The sequence below is a fragment of the Dioscorea cayenensis genome, unplaced genomic scaffold (assembly GCF_009730915.1).
Source record: "Dioscorea cayenensis subsp. rotundata cultivar TDr96_F1 unplaced genomic scaffold, TDr96_F1_v2_PseudoChromosome.rev07_lg8_w22 25.fasta BLBR01001422.1, whole genome shotgun sequence".
Lineage (NCBI taxonomy): Eukaryota > Viridiplantae > Streptophyta > Magnoliopsida > Dioscoreales > Dioscoreaceae > Dioscorea > Dioscorea cayenensis.
Window position 1 is genome coordinate 1 of NW_024087813.1, and position 10,796 is coordinate 10,796.

General features: G+C 34.0%; 1 protein-coding gene across 1 annotated transcript; it reads right to left on the minus strand.

The window, feature by feature from the left end:
- Positions 1 to 3,945: 3,945 nt before the first annotated feature.
- Positions 3,946 to 10,660, minus strand: LOC120256410 (F-box/kelch-repeat protein SKIP30-like). Its single transcript, XM_039264097.1, is given in 3 exon segments — positions 3,946 to 5,062; positions 5,064 to 5,377; positions 10,519 to 10,660. Coding segments are annotated over 2 exon segments (1,044 nt in total). The 5' UTR covers positions 5,310 to 5,377; positions 10,519 to 10,660; the 3' UTR covers positions 3,946 to 4,264.
- Positions 10,661 to 10,796: the final 136 nt, after the last annotated feature.

Genomic DNA, 10,796 nt, shown 5'->3' on the forward strand with positions numbered 1-10,796 from the left:
CTAAATACAATAAATAGTAACAAGTGTGATCTCCTCTCCCTTGAGCCCTGCCATTGCTATTTGGAGTGCACTATGAGCTCACTCTAAAGGTTTATTACTTGTCCCGGAGTTTCTTCACTCCAGCTCCCAACCATTGAGCACTTAAAATGGAGAAAAATAGCAAATCCATATATAAACAAAATAGTAATAATAATATAATAATAATAATAATAATAATAATAATAATAATAATAATAATAAAACTAAAGAATGAAAAAGAAGAATTATAGAATGCGCGCATAAATAAACATTCTAAACAAAGAACTGAACTTATATGTGACACGGGCACAAAGGGAAATGGAATCTATTGTTAAGCTTGTGTTGGAGAAGAAAGTAATTAACACCACTAGTTGTTGGGGAGAAATGGGATGATGAGAGTCACCAAAATAGTGTTATTTTTTTATAAATACCCTAGCGGCAAATAAGGGACACTGTAGTAGTGAACATGGGCTTCAATGCAACCTTCTGCAAGCCTGTGAAAATTGGTGTAGTATAGTACTATAGCACACTACAAGATATCCTAAAACTTAAACATACACAGTTTTTAACACGGTTTAAACACGCCCGTGTAGCTCTTGGTTTCACCCCGCTGTAGCATTATTACTGTAGCACTTAAAAAAAATTCAAAAAGCTGCAATCTGCACGGGCTAAAACATGGTTACTATAATAGCCGTGCTCTTTTCTGAATTTCAGGATCTTCAATTCTTCTCTTTTTTTTACTACAAATTTAAAATCTATTCAACAAAATAAAAACATCAAACAACAACAAGCAAGCAAGACTCGTGATTTAGGGTGAAAAACCCCCTTCAATCTAAGGATGAAAAATCACATGACCCTAAAACTACTTAAAACCCTTTCCACTGTGTCAACAAAGGAATTACAAGGTACACATGCCTAATGGCAACAATATTCACCAAGAGAGGTTTAATAATACAAGCATTATCATCATCATAGATGAATTACAAACACCAAATATGGATAAAAAAAAAGATCAGAGCTAATCAATAGGAAGAGTTTCTTGTAAGGATTCTCCACTCAGAATTTGAATGAGATCTGGAATCGTATCACTGTCCGATCATCTTGCCCTAGCTCACCCTCTTTCTTTCCTTCTTCTTAGTTCTTCTCACTGATGGTTTCCTTTCATCCTTCTCTTCTTTCTCTCATGACATAACTTCAATTTTTTTTATTGTGGAGATAGACCCACTAATGATGAGGCCCCCACTAAATTATGGCTGACTCAACACTAGTGAGTAGTGACATTCTTGCACCCCCAACAAGGACCAGATGATTCTATGAACTATAAAAAGACAGGCAACTTCATTTGGGTTGGATGGTTATAAAATAGAGAACAGATAGATCATTAGTGATTCAGTGAAAATGAAATTATTTAAGTCAATAATTAATATCAGAATAGAAGGGAGCTTGCTGTTCTGAATATGCAAAAAACAATAAAACAGAAAGTAGTAGAAATTACAGCAGATTTTGCTTTTGCTGATAATATTTAGACATGTATCTGTTTTAAAGCTTTTAATAAAATTTTTAATTTCTTTTTTAAAATTTGACTTATTTGTTAATATTTACCCATAAATCCCTAATTCTTCATATTTATTAGGCATAAATCTTAAAATTGAATTGGTGGTGATTAGGATTTTATACAAGAATTTTTAATGGCAGTATGATAAAATTGCCACTAAATTTTTTTTTTTTAAATCATACATACATAGGTACAAACATAAGTATACATATGTGTATACATATCAACATGTTAAAATATCAGTAAATCCAAAATAGTACACCAAAGCTCACCAATACGGGTATGTACTAGTTTTCAGGAGAAAAATCGTATACTCTTTAGTACGTTGATGACAACCTTGGTATTGAAAGCCAAAAGGAAACACAGAATTTGGCGAAGACAAAAGGCAAGTGAAACAGAACATGTAAAGTTTATAAGTAGTTGTTGTTGCTAATCAAGTGCTTGGGGTCATAATATCTTAATTACGTTATGTTAGAGGCCCAACTCTATCACATAATGTAATATATACTGTAGAAGTGGGCACGGGCCGGTTAACCGGCCCAACGGGCCCGACCCGCTGGGTTGCGGTTCACCGGCCCACCAACCCAGACCCGGGCCGGCTGGGACTAGAACCCGCAGGACCGGATTGGTCCCATCTGACCCGGTTGGTCTGGGTCACAAGAAGCCGGGCCCGGTACCGGCCCGGCTTCCATGTTGACCCAGCGTTGGGCCCGGTGATCCGGGTCGGGTTGGCCGGCCGGATAAAATAATTAAAAAAACTAAAAAATTCTGAAAATTTTAAAATATATATATATGAAAAAAATCAAAAAAAAATCTGAAAATTCAGAAAAAAAAAAAATAGAAAAAAATTCAGAAAATTTTCTTAAAAAAAATAAACTAAAAATTGAGATTAAGATAAAAGTAGGAGTTGGGAAATATTGAGATTAAGATAAAGAGTTGGGGAAGGATGATAATTAATTACTAAAAATTCAGAAAATATAGAAAATTTTAAATTATACTAAATTTGAAAATAAATGGCTTGCATTTAATCTGTTTACTTGTCAAATCAAGTTACCTACGTATCCTCCTCGGTGTGAGAGGAATCAAAGCCCACGTAGTTTTTTTACATTATGTAACCGGTCACCCATTATTCAAAGATATTCCTTTCTTACTAATATATTTTTTTTATAAATTGATATACATAATTTAACAACAATTTTTTGTAATTTTATTTTTTATTTTATAAATTGAAACAAAATAATCTAATATATATATGACAAATAATAGCGTCTCTATTTAAGAGAATTTAAGAATGTGCATGTGTAGGGACTTAATGCTTATGAGCCAAAAAAAGACGATTAACAAAATAAATATTTTAAAAAAAATATTTATGAAAATTTATTGTTTGATACTTTGATATTTTACAGATTAATTTATATAATTTTTTTAATTTATTATATGGTCTCTTAATTTTTTATAAATTAAATATATATGTAAAATATTTTGATCCATATACTACATTTATCTATATAGAAGTTTTGCCAATAAATGTTGAAAAGCAAATTATAGCTCAAGTGGGTGAGTTTTTGCTATTCAAGTTAAGGTCATGGGTTCAAATCCCATGACCAATAAAAACCAAATTTAGTATTTAAAGTCGGTCCAACCCGGTTTTAACTCGGTGGGTGACATGCCGGATCACGGGTTGGGAAAGCCCCAACCTTTAACCGGGCCGGTTACGGGTCAATGAACCGGCCCGTGCCGGGTTGCCGGACGGCCCGTGCCCACCTCTAGTTGTGAGTGTTTCTTCATCAATAGCTACAGAAGGCTTGTAGTTTCACAAAGCAACGGAATAAAAAAAAATAGAGACAAAAAAATAACCAACAAAACAACTTAATATTTTACAAGCTTTATTTTGTTAATATTTACTCCGAACTCGTTTAAAACCCATAACTCCTAATGACCCATTGGTCAAAAGCCCAAAAAAATAAAACAACTATAATAAATAAATAAATAATTTATTTGCACATGTATTTATTTTGAAAAGACCACCTTTAGTGTTGCTTTTGAAAAACATGCATCTAAAACGGAGAAAAAACAGTTCTGTCTTGTTTATTTTTATTGATGGAAATTGCATGTATTTTTTTAAAAAAATATATATATATATATATATATATATATTTATAACCATGATATATATTTATAACCATGCACTTGTGCAAGAAGCACAAACATAAGTTAGAAACTAATGAAATAAGCGCATAAAAAATTATCAAAATTTAACTGATTCAGTTATGATGCAAATAATATTCATAATCAGTGAAAACAAATCATATAAGAATCAACATGGGTATATCACATTCTGAAGCATCACACATTTGGAACTGCAATCAAAAGTCATCAAATTTGTTTCTAATTGAATCTAAAGAGGCAGTAAAAACAAACAACAACTGAGCAGCGTTATCACTAGACCTGAACATTTTTTTTCTCTACCAGCTAAATTTCATTACTCATACAAAGACAGAGTAGCTGCAAGAAAATCTAAAAGAAGAAAGAAAAAGAAAAAGAAAAAGAAAAACAACAAATGGGGCCACAAAACATGGTCCTCATACAAAGAAAAGAAGAAGAAATCCCTCTTGACTGTTTTTGCTTCCTGTTAAAATTTCAAACGGTATACCAGGAGCATTTACTACTATCACAACAAGCTACTACATCTTAAATTCTCAGCAAAGCACACCCCAAGATGCTCCCCCTACAATGAGTCATGGGGGCCACCGGATGCCATGCTGGCCGATCGCTTCTTACCGTCAAGACATCAACATCAGACAACTGCTTGATACACTGGTTCCTTGGTCCTGGACCAATCACACCACCGATCACGTAGATCTCATCGCCAAGACCAATCATGCCAAAACCGATCCTGCTCTGAAATTCTGATGCAGAAGAGACCGTCCTATCAGGCACATTCTCGCGTTGCTGCTTCATGATCAGACCGTTGCTCAACACATATGGCTCCCCGCGGACAATTGCCATTGGACCTTGAAGCCAGCCATAATCCTCAACAGCCCAACTCTGTCCCCCATCCTCAAGTATCTGCACTGTGGATAGACCTTTGTGAAGGACATGCATCCTACCGCCAATCACCTGTCCAGAGCATGCTGAACTATGAGTGTGACGAAGATCAGGAAGAGGCTGCCACAGATCGGCCTCAGGATCATAGATTTCGGCTTTCGAAATTGACTTTCTGCAGTTTGTGAAACCACCAGCAACAACAATCTTGCCGTCGAACGCACAGCAGGCAAACATGGCTCTAGGGACAAGCATGGGAGCTCGACGAGCCCACTCCTTCATGATGGGATCATATGACCAGACTTCATTGGTTGCAAATATCCGATCATGGTCTCCGGTTGATGGGTCCACCCGATCACTGCCACCACCAATCACAAAGAGCTTTCCGGCAACAGAGGCCACACCAAAGCGAGCAAGGTGTCTGATTTCTGATGGCATGATTGGGGAGGGTTATCCAACGGTCTGTAGCAGGATCATAAAGCTGCCAAGTATTCTCTGGCTCAAATGCTAACACACACAATAATTCTTCTGAGGCACCAACCTCCAACCGCACTTTAAAGAGATCAGCGCTGCGAAGTGCAGTCCTCCATTCACGGCAGACTAGCTGCATGTAAGGATGGGAAAAGAAGGGCACACGTGCAAGACATTGCAAAGCAACTTCATCAGGGAGGCCTTCTATTAGACAATGCATGATGTCCTAGTTGATCATAGGATCCAGTTATGATGAGAGTTCAAACTGGCACCTTGGACAGCACAAACCTGAAATCAAATTGGTAGTGTTATTATGAAGATAATGTGAAAATAGCACATAAAAAAGGCGTCATTTATCTTCATGTCCTTCTAGATGAACATTGATTGCATTTTCTTTTCAAACAAAAAAGTCCAGACCGGGGGGTGACAAACTAGGAAGGTTCAAGTCTCATAAAAACTTAAGTGGGAAGAAAGCAAAGCAATGAAGAAAAGAAATCTAATCATTTATGGCCATATATGACTTTCACTTTAGTTACATCAGTCATGTTTTTTAATGTTACTGTGATGTTAAGATTGCAGATGTCCCTTCTTGCTAGAGATCGAACAGCTCCGTCAATTACAAAGTTAAAAATTTATACTCTGTTGTAAATTATCTGAGCTGTCATTGACCATATATGTGAAAAAGTAATAATGTCTGAAAGGCAGACCCACAAAGATGATTAGAATGTCTCTTAACATCCAAGCCAAAATTGCAACATTAAAAGCTATATCTTCTGTAATTGCTAATATCTGATGTGCCTGAGGTTTTAAAAATGGTGACAGTTCAAAGGCAGCCAGGAGGTTTCATGGCAATAGGCATGAGATGGGCAAAATAGTCTGCTGGTGCCCAGGTGCAAGAGTTTTTTGGTTGCTCTAGACATAACAATAGGTTTTATAACTTGCATGTGTATGACCAAAAAACTCTATGGCAACCACCATATCATCCAGTGTGATTTCATTCTAAAATGAATGGTGTGACAAAAATGGACTCATATTGAGGATGAATTCATGTAGAAACAAGATCATGATGTTAGGATAAAAACTTGTCAAAGAGAGAATTGGACATGATATTTTAAAAAAATATATGGATATCTACAGAAGAAATTCTTAAGCAAACTATAAAGTCAAATGCCTCTGCTATTCAACACACAAACAATGACATACTTCATTATGGGAGAAAGCATGTCATTCTGGATGTTTTTAATTTTTCTGTGAATCAAAGTCCATCATTCTAGAAAACTACCTCTTCAACCCACATGTTTTTTGAATGCTAATTATTCATTCAAAATGAATATTATTTCTAAAGTTTGAAAATAACAATTTCAAACAAAAGAAACAGATTATCAAAAGACATATATATAAGAAAAAATAACAAAAAGAAAGTTCAAAACACGAGTTCTCTCCAAAAATATAAACAATGGTGTCGATATAAAGTTCAAAACATAGCAAAACATTGAAGGCATCTTTATCCAAATAATATTGGAAGCCTTGAGACGAGACAAGTCCAAAATGGCATCAGAAATTTACATGTCTTAAGGAAGAAGAAAGTTAAGCAAGTCAAAAATTATTGGCCACTGAAACAGACATCTGATTTATGACTAAATCAAGACTGCCAACCACTAAAAATAGCATTATCTTCCTTTATTATTATTATTATTATTATTATTATTATTATTATTATTATTATTATTATTATAAAAATTTATTACTTCTTTTTTTTTGGCAAAAGGATCCATAAGCTGATGTGACATTAATTTTAAACAAAGCTTTAATGTTACTGTTACTGTTTTCCTTGTAACCATTCTCTAGTTAAGCCTCCAGTAACTTGGACAAAAAACAAGTTTTTCCAAGTTTAAGAAGTCAGAATGGATACTATAACTGCAAATATTTATTAAAAAAAACTGCAGATGGTTTATAAACCTATTCTCAGTATAGCTTTTGAGTAACTATTTGTTTAAATCTGTAATATCATTACATGAAAAACATGAAAATTAGGAAATGGTACTTTCACAATATGCTTGCCCTAAACTTATTTCAATTCATTGTTACTCAACCTTAAGTTACAGCTAAACATACTTTTACCACAAAAGAAGAAGGCTAAATATCCTTTATTGTAAATGTACTCTGGATATTACATAGGATCCATCCATAAGGAGATGACCAAAAATTGAATAGAAGTGCAGCAATCCACTCTTAAGGTGAGACACACCTATCAGAATAAATCGTTGATAAAGCAAACAAATCCAACAAAGGGTTCAACAACATTAGCCAGATTATGGATTAGCTTCCCATTTAAATAAAGACAAGTGAGGCTGCAAATATTTAAAATATCATCAAATAACTGTGGAAGGTACCATGTCAAAATTGAGATGTCTTGATCCAAGGTGCTACAGGAAAAAATTATCTGACTATACCTAGACTAACCAACAAATAGAAGCACATGAAACTTTTTGGTGATCTGATTAGAGATAACCCATCTAGATATTATTTTGTATGAATGAACTGCAGGTATAAAATGCACAACAAAACAATAAATAGCATCGAATGGGATATGCAAATTGGAATAAAATTATTCCTTGATGAAAGTGGGTATAAGACCATGTCAAAAAGAAATCAAAATTCACTAAAAATGCCAAAACTTTAGACCAGGGAAACATTTGTTAGATAAAAAAAATCTATAATTTCATACTTAACGATTTCAGATTATGTCACTAGCAACATTTATGGGACAAATAAAAGAAGTTGCACACAGTTAAATCACACAACACACTAAACCAGCGATAAGAGCATAACTTAAAATGCAAAGGAAAAAAATTGGAGAACACTCACATTCAAAACACATACAATCGAAAGTCAAAAAGTGTACTAATAAGAACCCATCTTTTGTTTACTAAACAAAAGTTTTCACTAATCAAAGCTCAGAGCTCATGCGCAACTTTATCCACTGAAAACCAAGCCAATGGCAGCAATTGAAAGAAACAAGGGTCTAAGTTTTTAAAAGTGAAATGATCAACATTGTAAATGGGCCCCAACTACCTAAACTTTGGTTTGCAAAGTAAAAAACACAGCAGAAAAATACTTCCTCATTTCAAGGGACAAATGATTATCTCTACATAATAAAGCTAAGATGAGTAACGATATTTTAGGAAGATCCATCAGCTGAAAACTTTTATTGTTAGATTTTTGTTAGGTACTTTCACTAGATTTTATTTATTTCCCGGTGAAGATAAGAAATGATGATGTGGGTAATGACTTCATAAAACCTAACTTCGTTTATATTTGAATCTTAAGATGCTATCACATAAAATCTTAGGCTATCAGCTGATGGCCTTAAGAACTAAAACCTTCATTTTTATCATTAAGACTATTTTACCAGAAATTTATGCATCATTTAAAATGGATAAATAAATGAAAGTAAGAAAATGATAGAAACACATAGCTAGCATTCAGGAAGAAGTTTAGTGTAAACAAAACTATCATCTAAAGAAATTCGCATGTTTAGCTAATAGATAATAAGCGTTATTCTTGAATAAGAAAATATTATGATATAGTTGTCCAAAAAATGCACCCATAGCATCATATCTTTGCTACCATTGAAATGAAAAACAAACTAAAAGTAGCTAGTAAAGAATTTACTTCTTGAATAAGTTTCATGTAAAGTTGAACATAGAAGTAGTAAATCTCAGATTAAGCTATCAGTTGATTGCCGCTAACTAATTAGATGCTCACAATCTACATTGGGATTCCTCAAATTCATTGGCTGAATTTAACATTATCCAAGATAATTTAATCAATTTTCAATCAGCTACATGTATGAGATAATCAAAGTATATGCTACTTAAATTGGGCAAATCTTAACGGAATATTAAAGCCCTCATCAAATAAAGTCTGATTTTTCAAGAAATTTCAAAATGTACTCATACAAAATTATGAGTTGATCAGTAGAGTTGTGATTAACAATAAGAACATCAATTTTAGTTTCATTACTTGATATTACAATCAAAATAATATAGATTTAAAAACTAATATACAAAGAGATCAAATAAGATGCTTATAGTATTTAAAGGTAATCACAGGTTTGAAGTCTAACACACAAAAATCTCCTTCTAAAATGGACTCTCTTATCCTTTTAAAACTATGGACGGTAAATTGTCTGAGTTCAAACAGTCATTACATGGATTTATCAATTGTTTTTGGAAGTTCACACCAAGGTAGTAGCTAAATATGAATTTAATTTTCAAAATAAAACCTATAGCAATGCTTACTTAATTCCTTCAATTCAAACCTACACTTGCAGTCATATTCACTCAAAAGAAATAAAACATAACGTGAATTTCATTACTTCATTGGCACATAATAGTGAATATACCAACAATCAGGACTTATGAATGAAGTGCTACTCCTCACCTGAAAAGGTGATGGATCAAGACAATACACACACAGGAGCATGCCAGATCCAGCCTATTTTAGCAACCATCAAACATAAAGATACTTTGGACCAGGGTCTTCTAAACCAGCAAAATGAGCATCACATAAATGTGGTCAAGAATCAAGATCTATGCGAAAAGGTAACCATTAGGCATTAGCACTGCACTAAGAATTACAGAGCCCTTATACAAGTGATAATCAATAGACTGGTGCACATCCTGAACTTGAGATCAAACACAACTTATAAGTCTATCTAAACCATCTAAAATATTGATCATACTCTTGACATAGTATCAAGAACCAAATTTCTCAACCTAACTGTCATCCAACTAATTTGCAATCATAAACCAATTCTCATACCAAAAAATCAATTAAAGAAACCAGTAAAGATCCAACAGAAACAACTGGTTTCCCAACAGAAGATGAAAACCAGGACAGATTACAGCATAAAGCAATCAAAGTAATGCCAATGTTTGTCATCTACAATGAGTCACAAACCAACATCCTCCGGTCTTAATCACTCCAGTTAATTGCCTAAACTAAAACAAAAACTAGCAGACACATTCACAAGATTCTTGTTTAAAAAAAAAATGTATGTAATTCCAAGATTTTACAGAAGATGAAAACTAGGAGAAATTCCAGCATAAAGCAAGCCCATGAATGTCAAAACTATCTTAATCACTCCATTTAATTACCCAAACCAAGACCCAATCTTGCAGACACATTCACAACAATTCACGAAAATTCTCCATCCAATCGATCCAGAATCACAAGAAAAACACAAGAACAGCAAACCATTTCCAAGAATTCCTCAAAAGCCTCTAAATCCCAACCAAATCAAGCAAATAAAACAATGGGAAACCGTAAATTAAAGACCCAAAACAACAATCTTGAAACAAAACGATAAAATGGGACAAAAATTGAGAATCAAATGGAAAAATTTGAAAGAACAGAGATCATACCATCAAATTGGAGGCCTTGATGGCGAGAATCAGAGGGTTTGATCCAAGAAAACAAAGAGGAATTAAATCGAAGAGAGAATTGGGCGAGAAAAGGATGTGAAGGTGTGTGTGTGTATGCGCATATGCGCTTTCAGGGCGAGAGAAGAACAAAAAAACAAGAGTTTTCCAAAGGAATGGGTTTTCTGGGAACTAAAAAAAGGGACCAGTAAAGTGACCAGAGGAATGGATGGATGGGATTGTGTTGAGATTCGTGTTTGGGTTGATGATCGATGGGAACA